The sequence below is a fragment of the Neolamprologus brichardi genome, chromosome 20 (assembly GCF_056152115.1).
Source record: "Neolamprologus brichardi isolate AB-2024 chromosome 20, ASM5615211v1, whole genome shotgun sequence".
Lineage (NCBI taxonomy): Eukaryota > Metazoa > Chordata > Actinopteri > Cichliformes > Cichlidae > Neolamprologus > Neolamprologus brichardi.
Window position 1 is genome coordinate 34,787,501 of NC_142123.1, and position 21,797 is coordinate 34,809,297.

Consider the following 21,797-nt stretch of genomic DNA (forward strand, 5'->3'; position numbering starts at 1 on the left):
CACGCTCTGAGCTGTGGACGATCACCTGACTCAGGTGTGTGGAGGTGTTAGCAGCACGGAGGCGCATCACCGGCTGGTACATGTGCAGCTGTGTGGCCTCGTGTCTGCCGCTGTGGGACGTCTTCATCAGTGGATGAAGCATCATTTCCTTGTTTGTGCAGAAAACGAGTTTGTCTTGGTTTGGAGCGCCGCTCGAGTCATTTCCTGTTTTATTTCTGAATTACTCGCCTTGTTTCCTCCTCGTCAGCTCTACTTTCAGCCTCTGGTTGTGTCTCCATCTGCTCTGAGAGAAACGTGGAGATCCGTGCTCACCGAAGCAGCTCCTGTTTCACAGGTGACCAGTGAGCTGAACACCCTAACCCAACACCAGAGTTTAGCTTCAGCTTGTTCTGTGAATCGCTCAGCTGAAGGCTGACGTCTGAGGGCCGAGTGTAAAGGTGGGGGCGGGGTGTGCTGGGCCAGATTTATTTCAGATTGAAGGTGAAATAAAATAAAATATTGTCTCAGCTAAATGTCATCAATAAAATGTTTGCTGATAAAAATAAACACGAAGCAGAAACGCCGAACGCTGACGCGCTTCATCGCAGACACCACGTTCTCCTTTAAAGGCTCACACACTCACACACACACACACACTCACACACACACACACACACACACACACACGCTAACAGACACACACACACTTAAGAAACAGTGACATTTCCAAACTGGAAACCAGTGAGCAGTTCATCTTGAAAGAGTTGGTTTTGACTGGTTAATAAGACAAAAGGATTAGTTATGCGATGGAGTAATCGATTACTAAAAATAATCGAGTACTAAAATAATCGATTACTAAAATAATCGATTACTAAAATAATCGAGTACTAAAATAATCGATAGCTGCAGCCCTGTGATGAAACAGACGTGTTATAATAATGTAATAACAACTAAACAGACTAAAGCTGATAAAAGTAAACTAACATTTCCAAACAGAAAACCTTCATCCTGTTTCATTCTTCAACAAATCGTGCTCAACCTGTCTCCACCTGTTGCTCCGCCTCTTTAACGCAGAGCGCCGTTGCTCCGGCCGACTCGCCGATACGCAGGCAGACGAGGAGATTTGTCTCTAACAGCAGATGTGTCATAGCTGTCTCCCACACACATGTAACACACTGTCCACCTATATATGTGTCTGCATACATTACAATGCCCACACACACACAGACACTCACACACACAGACACACACACACACACACACACACACACACACACACACACACACTCAGTGCTTCTCTAATATCAGCACAAGGTCAGTGTGTGTGTAGAAATGAATAGAAGAGCTCCTCCTCCTCACTGTCACTCTGCCATCGCTGTTCCTCTCGGTCATTTAGCTCCTGGACACACACACACACAGACGCACACACACAGACACAGTGTTGCTGGGTCTGAAGTACTGGGATGCTTGGAGAAGACTGGGCGTCTCTGATAAACCTGCTGCATGAGGGATGATGATGTGATTCTTCCTCGTTGGTGTCTGACCTTCTTCTCTGAGCATCTTTGATGAAAGTCTGGATGCCCACATGTTTGTGTCTGTTTGTGGCTGCCCTGGTTGTATTTAAATATGTGGAGGTAAGGTGGTGTAACGGTGTGCAGGTGTGATCGGGGTGAAGCAGGGGTCTTGTTGTAGTCGCTCTCTGCCCGTCTCCACTCCTCAGCGTCACAGCACTGTGGTTTCATCTGGATGCAGGGGCAGTTTGCAGAGCTGGGATGGTGGTGGTGTTTTGAAATGTTGTAGGTGGCTGACTTTGTGCTGCTAACAGTGGGTCTGAGTGGGGCTCCTTCTTTGTGGATCTTTGGTCTGTATACAGAGGGTATAGCGCCCCCTGGGTACAGGCGGTGGTATGTAGGGCGGAGAGTGTCAGAATCCAGGGAACTGATGACCTTCTTTTTGTAGTTGCTGTCTTTCACTTTGAGGCTTCATAGGTGTTGTTGTCGTGACAACAACGTGGCGCCCTTCTTTTCTTCATTGTGAGCTTTTGCACCGGAGAGGTGTGGCTGATACTTTCATGCGATTCTGCTTCAGGTCGTTTCCTTGTGTTTCTGTGACGAGCTCCACTGTCAGCAGCTCCAGTCCTTCAGCACCTTTGACTTTATGTAACTACACAATATGACTCCTTATTTGACGTCTACTTTATGTTTTTATCTGAGAAGCTGGAGCGAGTTTTCATGGCTAGATTTTTACCTTCGGCTCAGTAGAATAACGGCAGACTGAAAGCATCACCAGGGTCATCCTCCTGAACTCGGCGAAGGTCAGCAGCTGCTCATCGATCGTCCCGGCGCTGCATCTCTGCTGCACACGGTGAGGGTTTATAAGCTGACAGACAGACAGGAAGCAGACAGACATGCACTGCCTCTGTGCTGCCTCTGCTTCATTACAGTGTGTACATGAACACACACACACACACACACACACACACACACACACACACACACACACACACACACACACACACACACACACACACACACCTCCTCCTCAAGGCTGGTTTTCTGAGCGATCAATATTCTGCAGTGGAGCAGCCGGCCTGCACCCTGCTTGTGTGTCTGTGCGTGTGTGTGTGTGTGTCTGTGCGTGTGTGTGTGTGCATGTGTGTGTGTGCACATCTGCGTGTGTGTTGCTGCTTATCAATATCTCCCCTCTCCCTCTGTTCAGAGGTGATCCTCTTCCCTCCGGCCGTCATCGATCTTGGGATGCTGCTGGACTGGATGCTGAGCATCGGTCGGTTTTTCCGCCACGTGTCCGTCCCGCTGACGTTTAAACGTGGCTCCCGTCACTTCCTGTATGCCCCTCTTCGGCGGTTAGGCGTTGCTTCCTTTGCTCGGTCGCAGGAGGCGGTGAGATGTCTGCGGTGATTACGGTGACGCTGCCGTGCACCTTCGGCACCGCGGCCTCTTCACAGCGTACTGATTTTCACCACGACCGCTCAATCGAGACGATGACTCACTGAAAGCAGCTTTCAGCGCACAAACGGAGCCGAGCTCTTTGTGTCTGAGTGGGTTTCATTTATCCTGCTGCAGGCGGGATGTTCTCCTGCTATTCTGACTAAAAGCGACGGGTTTAATGTGTCACTCTGCTGAGTTTGGACACATGCACGCCAAAGCTGAGGCTTCCCTCCTGAAGGACGCGGCCATCATGACGTCACCTGCTGGGTCATGGCGTCTGAAACTGTGTGTTTTTGTCATGACCGTCGTGGTCCATCCATCCGCTCATCCGTCCATCAATCCAATCCTCCACCCATAAATCCATCTATCATCCACCCATCCATTGGGTGAGGACAGTTGAGTGCAGCGGTTCCAGCTACTAAATTTGTTTTTAAATGATTCTGTTTTTTTCCTTTATGTCAGAAATGGATTACAGTGTGTTCACATCATTAAAACCCAAATCTAGACAAACTGGTGACTCCGTACCACAGCAGCAGTGAGCATGACATCATCACACGGCTTCTGATCAACATCTGGTTAGTAGATGTGGAATAGTTTGTATATTTATGCAGAAACACTTCACAATGATGAGGAAGTAAGACTAAAATCAAAGCTTACAACAGACACGCTCTTTCTTTGTCCTCGCCCACAGTGAGCCACTTCCTGTTCACGCTGGAGGAGACGTTGACGACCAGGGAAAATACAGCAGCTCCATCACTCGTAGATGAACTGTGTTTAGAAGTTCAGCACGTTTTGATGTTTCTGTTCATGAACAGTAACGTTAAAAACAAACTGAGGTGGTGGTGTAACCACTCGGTTCACCAACGCTTCTCAGTCCTGCTGCACATGCTCAGAAAGTAAAATGTCAGCTGCTGAGTGAAGATCCCTGTGATGATGATGATGATGATGATGGTGACCAGTAGTTTCAGGCGTGTTTCTTAAAATCTGTTTATGGAATCAGAATTTTATCAAATCAGCATCATTAGAACAAACATCAGTTTCTGTGGAAACCACAAACATGACAGCGAGGGGGGAGGAGGTGGGGGCAGGATGAAAACGTGAAATGTGTGGAGGTGGGGGAGGTGGTGATGGAGAGTTGATGGAGGAGGAGCTGGCAGGATGGGGCAGCAGGAGGAGATGGGTAAAGGGATGGGGGGAGGGAGGCAGCAATAGGGGGAGATACATGGGGGGGGGGGTTTGCCAATTTAAGAGGCTTGAAGGTCCGGCTCTGCAGCGCCGCGGCCGCTAAAACAAAGAGAACAAAGAACGACGTGTCTCGCCCCTCCACCCCGCCGTGTGAGGCGAGACACGTCCACCTTAATTGATTTTCTTAATGAAATTCATGTCGGCCCGCTACGCCACGAGAGAGGCGCAGTTTGTGTACCAAACATGTGTGCACTGACAGGAACAAGCCGTGACTCCTTTCAAAATAAAATGTGCAGCAGCTCTTTTTGTGTTTGACAGATTTAATAATCATCACAGTAGCGTTAGAACGGTTTAGACTCCACATCCACACTTTTTGTTTCCAGAAGTTTGGACGAGGGCGTGCCCAGTAACATCCAATCAAAATCCTAGAATCTCACTGTGCACGAAACCCGGAGCTCCGCCTTCTTGCACGGTCCAGAGCTCAGTAGCCGAGGCGAGGCGGAGCTCTTCACGACCCGATCCCTCTGTCCGTCTGTCATCCACCGAGGTCAACGTCGTCATTTACTGGTGGAAAACTGACAAGAAGCCATTTGACCTCTGACCTCTCCTTCGAGGTTAAGGATAACGGAGCATCCAGGGATGATACTGTTTAATTATGTAATCTGATTACATGCCGAACAATCATTTTATTTGGAGAACAAACTTTTTTTCCTTGATGTTAAAAACGACTGAAATGAATTCAGTGCGAGAGACGTTTTCATCCACATGAATAATAAAATGATGAAGGATGTTCGGTGATTGACTCTCAGGTAGGCGTGGTTTCTTAAAGTGACCCTGGTCTCCTCGGGTCACGAGCCGGGTCAGCGGCTCACAGTAATCCACTGATTCTCCATCAGGTCCTGTCTGTGTTTCCAGCGTCAGACAGGAAACGATTCGCCGCTTCATCACGAACGCTCCTGTTCTGTCTTCCTCATAATGAAGCTCCGTTAAAGGCGGTTCAGGGAACTTTGATGGCTGCCCCCTCGCGATGTTGGCGCAGCCAGACGGACGACTTACCCTCCTGACTTTGTGTTACATAAGCTGCCCACTACCTGAATGAATAAGCTCAAGTCCTCCATCTGAGATCCTCCAATGAAGACTTGCTTCTTTTAAGTGTGTTTGAGCCGCCTGTGTCGGGCCTCGGGGCAGGCGTGGATCGTTAACAGGAGCACGGCGCCGCAAATGTGTGGGGAACATTTGAAGGATTCAGTTTTCATTAAAAACAGATGTGCACTTGTTATCCAGATGTTATTGTCACGTGTCTGTCCCAGTGGAGTGGTCGGTGTGAGTCCCCCAACACTCAGATTATCAGTTTTTTCAGCTCGTGGATCTCTGTGATGTCACATAGACCTGATCGGGTCTGCTTGTGCCTGTGAATGTAGCTCGTAGTAACAAAGCGCTTTGATTGGTTAATAAAAGCAGATTTACCGAGTCGGGGACAGAAGCCACGCCCACCTGCTGTTCAAACCTTCTGTTTACAGCCAATCGGTGAAAAGTGTGACTGATTAACAGCAGAGTATCACAGGCACAGCGTCACATGTTTAACCCTCTGTGTTTACTACTGTGTCACGTGTCAGGTAACCTTCACTCCCATTGGTAGTTCAGGTGGCCACACCCACTGTGCACCCTGCTCTCTGGTCGCTCCGGTTTCTTGTTTGGTGGTTTGCTGTCAGTGAGCCTGTGTCGGATGAACGCTGTCTGTGATGCAGGAAGCTCCTTCTGTTTCCTTAACCGTGAAACGTGCTGTATGAAGTGAGCCGGACACGTTTGGCGGCGGCGGCGGCTGCTCAGGAACCGCGTGACTGATGACACACGCGTGTGCCCTCCGGGCCTCCACAGACCTGATCAGTTTGTCAGAGGACACACTGAGACATTCATCTCTAATTTAGGATGATCAGGTGTTTGTCTGAGCCCAGTTTACAGTCTCAGGTTAACGTCAGTAATGAAACGAGCCTTTATGAAATCACCAGGTTTATTATTAGATTGTTGAACTGTAGTATAAACATCCCCACGGCGGCTGATTTACGATGCGCCCCGCTGTTCCCCGCACGCTCGGCCGTTGGGTGTGAGTGGGTGATGGATGCGTTTGATGAGGTCATCATGGCCACAGCACAGTCATTATCCGGTGGAGCTGGAGCTACAACACCTCTGTTTAAACACCTTTAATGCACATAGTGGTGTTTTTGGAACAGCTTGGTGCTCTCCTGGTGCAGCAGCACCCTGACCCCAGACCAGCCGTCGTCTGTAACCTTAACTGTCCAATCAGATCACCCAAACCTTGCAGTTTTTCCACCTACTATCATCATAAACTACAGTTACTTATTTATATGACATATAAATGTAACATACATCGCTCTCTTTCTGCTGTTTGTTGCTGGCTAATGATCATTTGGTACATGAAACCTGAGCACGGCCACAGAGCGTGGCAGTAATAAACATCTGCGCTGATCCTCGTTAGCTTTCTAAATAAAACCTGCATCCGTCTTCGTGTCTGTCTGAAAGGGCCAAATGTTTGGGAAGACAGAGATTCCTGAAAGCAGGGATGTGCTGGGAACAGGAGATGAGCTCCGACAGGACGAGGCCTTTCCTTCCGTTTGTCCGGTGGCTAACTCGATTAGCTTAGCAAAGGCTTCAGAGCAGATCCGGCTGCTCTGCTCTGGAAACACACACGAAACCAGCCATCTGAGCACCTCTACACACACACAGTAATGTGTGGCTCTGGTTTCTAATTTTACTCCCACAGTGAAGCAGGCTGCTGTCAGTGATGGTTAACAGAGTTCAGGGAGGAAGTGGACAAAAGAGACTCAGGACCCCGAAGGGAAACACAGAGATCCAGTTTATAACACGGGCTCCATCATGTGACCTGCTAGAACATCGTGGCGGTCAAGTGAGATTTTGTAGTTTTTCTTCTGGAAGTTGTAGTTCAGACACCTGCTGTCCCGTTACCGAGGAGTGTGAGGAATGTTTGCTTCCTCTGAGGTGGAGGAACGGGAATAGTGAGATCATTTGTTGGTCTGTAATGCTGGAACAAACAGAGAAGTCAATAATAAAGTCAATTGAAGTAGTCACAAATACCACAGAAGAAGAGGAAGAGACGCTGTTACAGGGCCTTCTCCATACTCAGGCTAACGTTGGTCTAACCTGAAACCATCAGCACGAACACAAAGTGCAGCAGGTGACCTGAACAGGTGACAGGTCAGCTGTCAACAAAGTCTCAGCAGTTTCCTGCTTTTCCCACGAACAGCAGAACATCCTGATGGTTACTGTGGCAGCGCTAACGATGAAGAAGAAGCCTCTCAGCTTCAGGATATGTGAAGAGTGAAGAATGTGTTTCAAATGGGTCTTAAATGCTGGTTTGGGGTAAAATCGAGGCTGACGGGCTGACCTGCTGCCGTCACTGTTCCCTTCGTGCAGACACAAAGATGTCGTTAGCATCGTTGGGACGAGCACACGGACGGAAACAGATGAGAAGCAGCGCGGTTGCTGGGCGACAGCCGGACGCTCGGCTCGGTTTACAGGAGGAATGAATTTATTTTCCACTAACTGATCTCTGCAGGGACGAGGAAGGGCTGTGGGTCGAGAAACCCGGAGCCTCAGACTGAACAATTTACACATCTTCCTCATTTGCTCCTCCTCACCACCTCCTTCTTTCAAACCTTCACATGCTCCTCTCACCCTCCTCATCCTCTCCTGCTTCACAGCTTCAGCTGCTCTCCTCTCTGAAACGTCTCATTTTAATCTCCTCTGTCCGATTCGTTCTCCAAAGCTCACCTCCTTCCTCTCCACTTTCTCCTCCTCTTCGTCTTCCGTTACTCGGAGTTAATCTCTCGTTTCCTGCCATCTGTAACGACCCATGGAGGTGTTTCTGATGGGACGTGTTGGTCAGTTTTTAGTTTGCATCCTCACTTTAAACCACAGGTGTGCTTGCCTGCTGTGGAGCAATCATGCTTCCTCCTCCTCTTCCTCAGTTTCTCTAAGCCGCCTCCGTTGTTCTTTGGTGGAAGTTAAGGTTTTCGCTGCTTCTCTCACTCTTCTCCTTTCCTGTTAAAAATAGACAATAGAGGAAGGAGGCTGTTAATTATTCATCTGAGGTGCACTATACTGTTTTTACACCTCTCATAATCTTCAGTCCTCCTCGTCATCATCGCCATGTTGAGTCTGGGCTCACTTTGGTTTTTCTGAACATTTTTTGTTCAACGTCTCTCGTAGTGATGGAGAATCATTGGATTACTTTAGTCTGTGTGGGATGGTTTGTAGCTCATCCATGTTGGTCATTAACCAGCTAGCCCTAAAACAGACAGTTAAGGGTCGGATCTGATCCTGAAAACCATCAATTCTCTATAATTTGAAGGTCTTAATGAGACTGACGCAGTTATTCTCGTGGGTCAAACAGCTAAAGCTAGCTACTTGTGTTAGCTTACCTGCTGTAGCGTTAATAAGCAGGCTAAGGCTAGCATATGAAATGAAGTGATATGATGTGGTGGAAAAAAGTCTTTGACCAAAATTGTCTTTAGTGTATTTTTATCTGTGTAAGAAGTACACACAGTGCTACAGTGCTTGCTGCTATTAGCTTATTAGCTAATAACAGTGAATGGAGTGCCCTCCGTGAGTCAGGTCTCCAGTGGCTAATTTTAGCTAGCTTCTATGCTAATGTAGACAAATTGCTACCTGCCTAACTTGGCAGCTAGCTGGCTAAGTGTACTGTGCTCTCTGTCTCAACCCTGTGTAAAGCCTCTTTAGCTGTTAGCTTGTGTGGAGGGTTGGACTGTGTGTGAGTCGGTGTTTTGCTGGGAGCCAGTGGGTGGTGGCGTTAGCATTGAGGCACTCGGATCATAAACGTCTGATCTGTTTAATGTTAACATAGTAAATATGACAGATTTGTTAAAAAGCAGACAGAAGGCAAGGCAGATGTCGGTCTGAGCATGGACGCAGAGGTTAAAGTGTGTTATTGAGTTTGTGCGATGGCTCCAAACCCTGTGTCAGTGTATCTATCAGGCAGGAGCGCTCGAGTTCATTTGTATGGAAATGAGGACGTCTCATTACTGAGAACATTAATAAACAACACACACACAAGGAGCAGAAGCAGTGCAGGTTAGATACAAACATGTCCTGTTAATGGTGTTTCCAGTGTGAGCAACAACAACAAAAACTACACAAATCCACGTTAGCGTTGGGCTGCTGACGTCATAGATGCAGGATCACGACCTTCAGCCAAAGGCAGGAGTTGTAGCCCTCACACAGGACACGGATTTTTACTTCCATGATTTTGTTGGATTTGCTGACGGGAAGAGAAATCTGGAGCGACCTTTAACCTTTCAAAGACGCCGCACTGTGATTGTTCCATCTTTAATCTATTAAGGATGATGTCCTCCATGTCCAACCAGCTCTGAGAAACGACTGCTGCTTGGTTCCTCGTCTCGACTTCATCAGCGTTCTTCAGTCTTTATGAAGACGACATTTTCTGCACTCAGCGTTTTTAGTTTCCAGCAGTGAGCAGATTTGAATGAGACACTTCTACCTGCTCATTAGTGCTCAGTGACCTCCAAATAACCTCACTGTCCCCCCAAACTGGAGCTCCGCCTTCTTGGGCGCTCTGTTAGTACAGTGACCTCACAGCAGTCATATTATTGGTCACATGATGTCATTAAAATGCTCCAAAAAGCTTCAACAGCACAAACGCGGTCCACAGGTCCAGCTTAGCCTAGCAGCTACCTGTGTCACCACAGGGGGCCACGCCCCTTATCCTGTCAGCAGGTGAGTTATGTTAGCATGCTGCTCTCCGACAGGTGAAGGCAGGAAATGATCTATAGAAACAGTTTGTACATCAGGCTGTAAACATTGAACATGGGACTGACTCAGTGCTGCCTCTGCTGGCTGTCAGAGGAACTGCAGGTTTGGGTGCTTTTATACTGGCTTCATTCTTTTGCTGCTTGATGGCACACAGAGAGTCAGAGACACGACTTCCTGTCTGCGCACATCGCCAACATCCTGAGGAAAGCTGGACGTGTATAAAGGTCCTGTGGGAGGAGCTGAACTGTCAGTCACCTGAGAGCTCAGTGACATCAGCAGAGCGAGCCTCTGGTCTTAACACACCTTCTTGTATGTGTGTCAGCGGCGTGCAGGGACTGTCCTCTCTGTGGAGCTGGGCTGCTTCCAGTGAGCGTGTGCAGTCGTGGCGTCTGCGGCGAGGATGCTAATCCAGCACGACGAGCCCGGGGAAACTCCTCCTCCGAGAGCTGTCTTTAACAGACAGATGTGGGTCAGTGCTGCCACACAGACTCATGCAGGAGCTGCAGCGGTCGCACAGGCTGCATCTTTAAAAGGAAACCCTGGATTCCCCTGCAGTGTTTTTTATTTCATTATGCAGCCGCAGCACAAAGTGCATCAGCTTTATTTCCTCTAATGCTCTGATTTAGCTCCAAAAGCCCAGATGCACGCTCACCGCTGCTTCTTGGCCCTCATCATCTTATCAACAGTGGCTCTGTGAGCGAGGAGAGCACCGTGACCTCTTAAAGTTTCATTTCCACTCAGGTGAATATTAAATACAAGCCCACTAATATTTATTGAAGCCCTTTTTGCTTCATTCATCCTGAGTGCGTGAAAGCTTTTTCATTTTCCGTGTGAAGCAGCTCAGATCCCTGAGATCTAAACATGTCAGTTTAAACTCTGCACCCCGACCTGCCTTCTGTGGGAACACTTTAGAGCAGTCGATGCTAACCGCGTCACGTGAATCAATGCAGATACAAAAACAACATTTATATGAATGCATCTATGTTTTAGCAGCAGGAATAACCCGTGTGTTTGTGCGTTTGCATCTGTGTTGTTGCTTTACGTCATTCGTGTTCTGCTGTCTCGTTATTAGCTCAACATTTTATGCGTCGTGTTCCTGCTCCGAGTTTTGACGTCACTGCGATGTTTCTCAGGTCTCTGCTCCTCGCCGCAGTTTGTAGAACATCAACCTTCTTGGCTTGTTGTCTGTCGTCTCCTTGAATATGTCCGTAACAAGAGAAGGCGTCGTAGTGCCTGAGGTCTAATTATGGAAAACGCCGGGATCCTGAGATGCTGATTCCAGCTGCACGTGTGTTTGATGCTGGGACACAGTCAGGAGTCGCTTCGCTGCTGACAGGCAAAGCTAATAATCATCTCATCAAAATATAACGAGACTCGAACGCCTCACATAACGTGGCACTGTGTGTGCACACGCTCGCTGTTTGGATCCCAGTAATTCTGACTTTCATGACTCGGAGTGTGAAAGCATTTGTAAGAATGGGTAGAAACGCCTCAGCGAGACGCCACCACGTTCATAACCTGGCAGCTCACGCTTCCACCTGTCCGCTGTCTAACAGCACGTTAGCAGGAGTCTCCATCCTCCAGCTCTTCTGGAAGCAGCCCCTGGGTCTGCTTCTGGTCTCCTTCCAAGAACCTCCCAGAAACACCTCACCTGGGAGCCATCAGCGTGGAAACATCTCAGCTGCCTCCCTTCAGTGTGGATGAGTTCCTCCGGAGCGGCCGAGCTCGAAGGCCGACCCGGACGCTCTCAGAGGAAGCTCGTTTGTGCTCGTATACGCGATCTCATCCTTTCAGCCCCACAGCTCGTGGTCATGGTCTGCGCCAAGGCCAAGGATAAGATAAAGAAGGATTATTTTGATCTGTGACTGGTTTTTTTTTGTGGGAAAAGTCGAGTGGAGACCAATTTTAAACAACATCACTTTAATTAACCCTTTATGACAGGTCGGAGCGGGCGCGCTCTAAGTATAATCCCAGTAGCTCTGCAACCACGTGAGCTAGCGCAATAATCTTTTTTGCATATGAAACCGGAGGAGTTGTACTTACATCTTATGCCATCAGCTTGTCCTCGGTCACAGTTTCCTTCCACATATAGTTTTGCAAAAACTGCATAAAAAGCACTTGCAGCAACAAAAACATAATATTCCAGAAACACGCTTTGCTGATCTCATCAGCTGTTTGTAACACTTCCTACGTTGGAATAGATGTCAGCGCGAACTATCGCATGTCCGCCATGACCTGCCCGAAACCGGAAGTGACGTCATTTTCACGGGAAATGTAGATTTTTCCTACAGTGCATTTACAGAGAGATGCTGGTGTTTATTCCGCTTTTTTGCAATTTACAGAGTTACTATGGACCTAATGCAGACATATTATTGATGTATAGCAACTTGAAATGCTCCGAAAAACGGCTCTACAGCCTGTAAAAATATAAAGATAAGCTCTGGCGGACTTGGTTCTGTGGTAGGTCTTAAAGGCTTAATGTCCAAAGGTCTGTTTTAAAAAATCAGAATAAGCAGGACTGTAATATTAATAATAGTTTAATGAGATCTGCTGTTTCCCGGCGTTCTCCGCCTGAGCCGAGGAGTCTTTGAGTCTTTGAGGAAAAACAGCTCAGAGAAACGTCGGCATGCCGCTCGTGCTGCTGGCGAGGCCTGCAGGTGCTGCTCGTGTTGTTTGATTTGGCGTCTCGCTCTCGCCTCCTGCTCGCTGTTTGCTCTGATGTTTGGGTTAAACCGCGGGAGCGGGCGTCATGGTGGATCTCACGGATGCTGACATCAACAAAGAGGCAAATAAAGAGATTAAAACGGTTTCAAACGGCAGGTAAACACAGTTTGATTCATCCAGGTGACTTTAAACAGGCATGCAGAGGGCTGTGGGTTATCAGCAGGGAGGCGGAGCAGCTCATTGGCGAGGTGCTCGTGGAGATCACAGACGTGACTCGTGACACACGTCCTGCTTTCTTGTTTTTCTCTAATAAATCTTTAGATTGGTTTGTGTCACTAACGATGCATCGTCGGCTGAGAGGAAACGTGTGTGATCCTCGTCTATTTCCATCTTTCATCCGTTACAGAAGACGTCAAGAATATTTGTTAATGTGGAGATGGACCGAAACCTGCCTGCTCATCCCTCAGATTCAGTTTCTCTGATGATGTCAGTTTAAAAGGGAAACACAAAGTGACGCGCGTCATTTACTCACACAGTTCGTCATGAAGCTTGAACCAATCGTCTGCTTTAAGTTTGCAGACAAACTTAATGAACAGTTCTTCTTAAAGCAACTTAAACTCCTCCTGATCTCCCGTCATGGATCGCCTGCTTCAGGGCTGGATGCTCGCATAAACTCGCTTTGTGAGGGGCAGCCAATGGGAAGAAAGTTTTCTTGGAGGAGGAGGAGCTAAATCAGCTTGTTTCAGACAGAGGATGAAGTGAGCAGCTGCAGGGGGGCTCAGCGTGAGTTAAAGAAGGATTATTTCAAACTGTGACTCATGCAAAGCTGCTTTGGGAGAGAGCCAGAACACAGATGGGTAGAATTAGGACTGGGCGATATATCGAGTTTTTTAAAAATATTGATATATTTTTATACGAGATATAAGATGTGACAATATCCTTTATATCAATATAGTCTATGTCACGTTATAATTATAGTTGTGGAGCCACAAGTTTGCCTCTCTTTCGTCCACTTTTGTCTTTACACAACGTTACTCGGCCTCCCCCTCCTCCCCCATCGCTTCACCTGCAGGCAGCGACAAGATGGACACGGCAAATCTCCGTTAACGAGTTACTGCGCATCGCCCCGTGCGTGGGGCTGGAAGGCGTCAACGTGTTAACGAGCTAACCGCGCTAACGAGCTAATCACGCTAACGAGCTAACCACGCTAATGCCATGCAGCCCAGACCGCGAACCGATTTTATGTGCTGCACGGCGCTCAGCAATCTGTCAAAAATGTTTTAGTTCGACTTTGGTAAGCAGGGCTCGCAAAATTTCAAAATCTCTGGTAGCCCTTCGGGCAGGCATTCTTCAGTTTTTGGTAGCCCAAAATAAATTTAAGTAGCCCGAATAAAAAAGAAAGCAATTTTTTTTATGTTTTGTTTCCGTTACAATATTATACCTTAAAGTATAATATTGTAATGGAAACAAAAATTAATCAAAAAAAATTGCAAATTACAACATTGTATAAAAATTACAATCATCAACTCAAATACTTGGTTCTAATTGAACAGAAATTTCTATGAACCTGTAAGAACTGTGAACATGAATCAGTCTGTGTCAGATCCTGAATCTGAAATTTCCACTGAAGTCACGGGTAAGAGGCAAGTGGAACCAAGATCGAGGCCATTTGCTTTTTGAAGTTTGCAAAGACTGCTACATTGTGCCAGTGGTAGTTCACTCTTTGCAACATAGTAGCTGTTCTAAACAGATTTTTCAGGAGTTCTTGTTGTGCTTGGTTTATTTTTAGTATGTTTTTTGCAATTGCTGTTTGTTCTGGGAAAGATACTGCAGACTGGGCAATAATGCATTTCTTGCATTTCTCATGGGTTCTGATGGGGTCTTTCTTAAAATGACTGGTCCCAGTAACAAAGGCGCTTGTCGACTCAGAAATCAAATGAAACCAACAACACACCCGGCAGCTCGTCATATTCAGCCACAGAAATTCTTTTGTCCATGAAACCATGAAGCTGCACTTTCTTTTTGCCTTATAGTCTGATTTGTCATAACTTTTCCGTTTTGTGGTAAGCTTTTCTTTGGCTGTCACTTCTTCACCCTGACCTGTCTTATTTGGCTCAGCAGAACTAAAATACCAGCTTAAATCCATCTGCTTTTACACACGCACTCACATAACGCTCAGCGATTCTCTGCGCGATCAACCTCTCACATGTTTAAGCTGCGAGAGATTTCACTTGTCATGTTTGAATAGTAAGCTAATGAGTGATAAGACGATGTCAGAGGAATTGGTGCGCAATTAATCGTCACTCACCAATCAGTGCTGCTGCTCTCTATAAACAGTTCGATTGCAAAGTGAAAGCAAAAAACAAGCAAATTCAAACGCGATTTCAATATGTCACATATTGACAGTGGCTCATCGATGCCAATGACATAATTACTCAGCTACATTGGCGAAAGAATGCAAAAGCATTGACATATATTTTCCTTCCTATGATAGCCCGACGGGCAGGGCAGAGATAGATTTTGGTAGCCCGACTGGAAAAATCGCTAGCCCCGGTAAGTGACGGAGCTGCACCGCTTGGTGGATTGTTGGAGCATTACGGCTACCGAGGAGCCTCACGGAGTGATACGTACTGTGCTTCAGCGTAATATTACCGTACTGTGTGTGTATAAGGGCCATAAATGGCGCCTGTAAGAGACGTGGTTACAAAGAGGAGTTCAAACTCCAGGCTGTCAGTCACGCAGTAGAAGTTGTGAACAGAGCAGCTGTGAAATCTTTGTTATTATGCTCAGCGTCTGTTAGTTTACATTTTGACTGCACAATTGTGAGCTCTTTGTTATGCACAAAAACAACAGTTTTATTTATGGAGCATTATTATTTAATAAATGCTCATAATTTATTTTTGAGTAATTTTTTCATGTACATCTGCGCTGTATGTTAATAAAAGTGCCTGTGTGACATCTGGGACACAGCTGTGACTAAGAACTCTGTTTGTTCTTACTTTATGGTATTCTTAAATATTCCCGTCTCTGTAAATGTCAGCAGTGCACGCATCACTACATGTAGCTGTGCTTGGTTTGCGAACGCGATTGGCTGAGGCCGGATGTGTGACCGTGCTCTGCGTCTGTGTTTCTCAGGATGACAGTTCAGTGAGCAGCGAGGAGGAGGCCGAGATGAGCGAGCCCACGTGGCTAGCAGCCGATCTGGGAGCAGCGTCAGACCTGAGCCCATCGAGCCGCGGAGAGAGGATGCGCCACAGTCCGCAGAACGCCCACAGCAAAGAGGACGACGGTAAGAGCGGCGTCACGCCCGCCCGAGTGCTCGGCCAAAACGGCGCTGCGTTTGTGGAGATGATGTGTTTCCTTTGAAGGCGGATTATCTGAAACATGTGTGGACAGAGCAGATGGTGATCAGAGAGAAAAGCTCCTGTTCACTGCAGTTAATCCCTGCAGCGGGTTCAGGAGGTCACAGCAGATAATGTGCTGCGCTGAAACAAGCTGAAGCGTCTCCTGCGTCACCTCGTGTGATGGCGGTGCGCCGGCGCCGTCTGCTGCTGAGTACAGTGATAGGAAACAGGAAGCTTTCCACAGGTGGGCCTAACGTAGAAACTGAGGATGTTTAAGAGGCTTGCTATGATTGGTGTGTTTGAAGCCAGTGCAGCAGTCACATGATCCTCTCACACCTGTGCAGTTGTTGTGACATCACTTTGAGCTACGCCCACCTGAAAGACCAAATAACCGTCTTCCTCCTGAAGATGATTGTGTAGTTTTGAGAGCTGCTGGAGGACGTGTAGAAACTTCAGGTGGAAGTCGACATTCAGCTGTTTGTTCTAAGCTAACACGCTGACGTCCTCAGGCTTTAGATTAGAGACATTAGAAACAACATGAATGCTTCATCCTCAGCGTGACGGAGCAGCCTGGTGTCTCGCAGCTACTCTGGGAGTGATGTGGAACATCCTCGAGGAGTTTGTCTGTGTCGCACCTTCACCTGTCCTCCTCTTTCACTTTACTCCTTTAACCCTTTAAGACCTACCATAGAACCAAGTCCCCAGAGCTTATATTATATGTTTACATGCTGTGGAGCCATTTTTGGGAGCATTTCAAGTTGATATACATCAATACAACCATTACAGCCTAGATTTTAATAATATGTCTGCATTAAGTGCATAGTAATTACATAAATTGCAAAAAAGTGCAATAAACTACAAAAAAATTGAAAATCGTTTTTGTTTTTTTAACATATATTTCTAGTTAGAGAAATTTAAGAGGCTTATCCCTCAAAACTGTAAATACAAAAAAGTTGCACAAAATAGTTTCCCACCACAGGAAATTTATTTTGAGTGTCTTCATAGTTTTATTTTTGAAATACACCAATTTTTATATACTGCAGGAAAAACGAAAATAAATATTATAATGCAAATTTGCAAAAAAGCAGCATATGCATCAAAATAAACTATTTCCAGCAGTGCAATATGAGTCCTAAGCATCCCAGAAACCACACAGAAAGTCATAAAGTCAAACATAACTTTTAAAAACACCAGTATAGGCTCATGAGGCCCTGATGGTAAAAAACTACATTTCCACGAAAATGATGTCACTTCCGGTTTCGGGCAGGTCATGGCGGACATGCGATAGTTCGCGCTGACGTCTATTCCAACGTAGGAAGTGTTATGAACAGCTGATCGGATCGGCAAAGCGTGTTTCTGGAATATTATGTTTTTGTTGCTGCAAGTGCTTTTTATGCAGTTTTTGCAAAACTATATGTGGAAGGAAACTGTGACCGAGGACAAGCTGATGGCATAAGATGTAAGTACAACTCCTCCGGTTTCATATGCAAAAAAAATTATTATGCTAGCTCACGTGGTTGCAGAGCTACTGGGATTTAAAAGTAGTTACGCAAAACGGAGCGTGCTGCTCCGACCGGTTTTAAAGGGTTAATACGTCCTCCTGCTGACCGGCGTCCTGCTGTGAGGAGCGCTCACTTTGAAGACACTCGTCTCCTAATGCTGCAAGAATACAGCAATTACCTGCAAGCCTGTGTGTGTGTGTCTGTGTGTGTGTGTGCAACTCATCAATACACAGCACTGAACACTGATGTGAGGAGGCTGATCTTCATCAGTCTGGCCTCTTTGCTGCAGGAGGAGGAAACATGTTTGTGATTAAACACTGATGTGGATTTAAGGACCGACAGTGTGAGATTATTCGTGGCTTTTTCCAAACAGTAATAACAACAATAAACGTAACTTTGTGTAAACTGAGATGTTTGCGCTCTAACACACTTTGATCTTTAGTGGACCGATTTCTACTTTACTGTGCATCTATTTCTGTATCTATTTACCCGTCCACGATTATTGGGTGTGGCGTGGATTGGAGGTCATTATTTTACCGTCTAAATTTATTCTCTTCTTCACTTTAAAGACATCGAGTGGGGCCAGAATGGATTCTCTGCCAGGCCGATAATGGTCCCTGTGCCTTATGTTTGACACCTCTGTGGTGTATACAGCAGTATTTGTCCCTGTGGGCTCCGTGCAGGAGGCTGAGCTGCAGAGCGCGTACATGAATCATTTATCATGCAGTGTGTGTTTGATCACACAGGAAGTCAGGGGCCTGGACAGGAAGTCAGGGGTCCTTATTAGAAAGGTTAACGAGGTGCTGTAACGTGCAGTGATGATCATTTTTCACGCTGTTTCTTGGAGACGCCGCCGCTGAGTTCTGCTCAGGTTAGCTGTTAGCTGTTAGCATATTGTTTGATGTGTGATGTCATAATAAAATAAAATCCACCGACCAATGAGGCGCGCAGGTGGAAGCATCATCAGCGCTACAGTCTGTGTCTGTGGTGCTGGGACTGTTTGGAGAGCATTGCATTGTGGGAGAGAGCCAGCTGGAGGCGGCGAGCTGTGAGCCTTCAGTAGGTGGCGAGCGTACAGGGCCTTGTTATTCAAAGGTCAGTGTGCTGCCTGCACCTCGCATAGACGCCAGAGCAGCGGCGTAGGCGTCCAAATGCCACCGCACTCAGAGGAGCGGCGAGGGTGAAGTGGCTTCCTGCTAGAGTCTGATCCAAGGGGAAAGCGGGCAGAAAGCCCCCCCGGCCTCTAACGCACGAATCTCCAACACGCTCAAACGGGGGGGGGGGGGGGCTCCGATCGCCATCTTCCTTAAAAAATGAAGAAACCCTGACCGTCTTCCACGTCCGTGCGAGGGCCCGTCTGTGTGCTGCCTGTCAGTTTACCATCAGGAGAGCCCCGCCCCCGGCGCCCTGTAAAGGTGTCTAAGAGCAGCGGCGGTCTCCTGCTGCTTCTACGCTCTCACGGAGCTGCTAAAGTGAAAGCGCCGCTATTTTAAACTCGTGTTACTGCGAGCGGCGTCGGCGCTCAGCAGCAGCTCTTTGCTCTGACAGCGAGGAGATGGAGGAGCTGCAGCCAAACAGCTCGCGCTTGCTCCAACTCGCCGTGTTAATATCAGGTGGGCGTTTCCTCAGCGGCGAGCCATCAGCTTGTTTGACGCTGCGCCCGCCGTGTTCAGGAGCAGCCAGTAAATCACCTGTAAAAGCTTCTGAGCGCCACCTCGACTTCTTTTCTTCTCCGCTCGGCTTTACGGCTGACGTGGAGAGCTTTGATTGGTCCAGACTGACGGTTTGACACCTGCCGCCGAGGCCGGCCGACGGGTTCAGGAAAACGAGCGTCGACAGACGATTGCACGAAGCAGCCAGCGAGCACGTGCGGTATCTCAGCGGGAGGTCAGAGGCATCAGATTAACAAAGAGTCTGAAATAAGCTACTAATAATCCGAAGACTGCACTATGTCTCACTACTCAGACTCAGCCGTGGTTAGTGGGTGGAGTTTAAAGAAAGCAGCACGATGTCCTGATGGAACCAACATGGCACCCTGAGCTCAAACGCAGGCGTTAACATCGTCGTGTTGTATGAATGAATCATGTTGGGCTCTGACAGTCGTGCTGAGGTCCAGAGCGTGGGCATCCAGCTGTTTGTATCTGACAGCTGTGATACGAGAGCCGGAGCAGCTCTGCAGCAGCGTTAACCTCGACTCGGGCTGTCTGTGTACATTTATTCAGCTGCTGCTGGAGGAGACGACCACGGCCTGAGCCCTCCCTCGGTCATCGGCGCTCTCTGAGAGGCCGCTGCCCTCTCCACATCACGCTGCCTCCGAGGGGAGTGCGTCCCCCTCATAAGTGGCCCCTCAACTGCCTCTCGTTTCTGGCTGCTAAGCGTCCTCTTCATCCCTCCCCCAAAGCCACATCCACACCAGATCCTCTGCTGACCCGCCCCCTGAGAGGCTCGTTCTGCGGGCTGGAGGACGAGGATGAAGAGGGCTCGTCAGGAGATGGAGTTGACATCACAGATCCTCTCCAAAGGGGACGAGCTGAGGGGGGAGAGGGGAATGGAGACGGGGCAGGAGGGAGGATGAGAGTGATGCTGAGAGACTGCCTTTGCTGTGTCCAGGGAGGATGGACAGGTAGGACAGTGGGACAGGTGAGCTGTGAGGAGGACGGGCAGGATGCAGTCTTTAAGGATGAAGAGTGACATCAGGAGGAGGAAGGGAGGGCATGAACCCGAGGAGAGCTAAGCCAATATATTGATCACATGACACACTGAGGTGGAAGCTGCTGCTGTTCCAGATGTTCCAGTAAAGTTTCCCTCTTTTGTGAAGGTGCTGCACAGCTTCATGTTGTTCTTCAGGAACAAATTCAATTCAATTCAATTTTATTTATATAGCGCCAAATCACAACAAAAGTCGCCTCAAGGCGCTTCATAGATACAGAGAAAAGCCCAACAATCATATGACCCCCTATGAGCAGAACTTTGGCGACAGTGGGAAGGAAAAACTCCCTTTTAACAGGAAGAAACCTCCGGCAGAACCAGGCTCAGGGAGGGGCGGGGCCATCTGCTGTGATTGGTTGGGGTGAGAGAAGGAAGACAGGATAAAAGACATGCTGTCGAAGAGAGACAGAGATTAATAACAGATATGATTCAATACAGAGAGGTCTATTAACACATAGTGAGCGAGAAAGGTGACTGGAAAGGAAAAACTCAATGCATCATGGGAATCCCCCGGCAGCCTACGTCTATTGCAGCATAACTAAGGGAGGATTCAGGGTCACCTGGTCCAGCCCTAACTATATGCTTTAGCAAAAAGGAAAGTTTTAAGCCTAATCTTGAAAGTAGAGATAGTGTCTGTCTCCTGAATCCAAACTGGAAGCTGGTTCCACAGAAGAGGGGCCTGAAAACTGAAGGCTCTGCCTCCCATTCTACTTTTAAATACTCTAGGAACAACAAGTAGGCCTGCAGAGCGAGAGCGAAGTGCTCTAATAGGGTGATATGGTACTACAAGGTCATTAAGATAAGATGGGGCCTGATTATTTAAGACCTTGTATGTGAGGAGCAGGATTTTGAATTCTGGATTTAACAGGAAGCCAAAACAGGAGAAATATGCTCTCTCTTTCTAGTCCCTGTCAGTACTCTTGCTGCAGCATTTTGGATTAACTGAAGGCTTTTCAGTGAGTTTTTTGGACATCCTGATAATAATGAATTGCAGTAGTCCAGCCTGGAAGTAATAAATGCATGAACTAGTTTTTCAGCGTCACTCTGAGACAGGATATTTCTAATTTTAGAGATGTTGCGCAAATGGAAGAAAGCAGTCTTACATATTTGTTTAATATGTGCGTTGAAGGACATGTCCTGGTCAAAAATGACTCCAAGGTTCCTCACAGTGTTACTGGAGGCCAAGGTAATGCCATCCAGAGTAAGAATCTGGTTAGATACCATATTTCTAAGCTTTTCAGGGCCGAGTACAATAACCTCAGTTTTATCTGAGTTAAGAAGCAGAAAGTTAGTGGCCATCCAGGTCTTTATGTCTTTAAGACATTCCTGCAGTTTAACTAATTGGTGTGTGTTATCTGGCTTCATGGACAGATAGAGCTGGGTGTCATCTGCATAGCAGTGAAAATGTATGCTATGTCTTCTAATGATGCTGCCTAGGGGAAGCATGTATAATGTAAACAGAATTGGTCCTAGCACTGAACCCTGTGGAACTCCATAATTAACCTCAGTGTGTGAAGAGGACTCTCCATTTACATGCACAAACTGGAGTCTATTAGATAGATATGATACAAACCACTGCAGTGCAATACCTGTAATACCTACAGCATGTTCTAATCGCTCTAATAGAATATTATGGT

General features: G+C 47.3%; 1 protein-coding gene across 1 annotated transcript in view; it reads left to right on the forward strand.

Moving 5' to 3' along the window:
* LOC102797318 (nucleolar protein 4-like) overlaps nucleotides 1–21,797 on the forward strand; it is a 104,283-nt gene that overhangs the window by 41,196 nt on the left and 41,290 nt on the right. Inside the window, exon 5 of the mRNA XM_087833687.1 lies at nucleotides 15,741–15,894. Coding sequence (XP_087689813.1) covers nucleotides 15,741–15,894 — 154 coding nt within the window. The remainder of the gene's footprint in view (nucleotides 1–15,740; nucleotides 15,895–21,797) is intronic.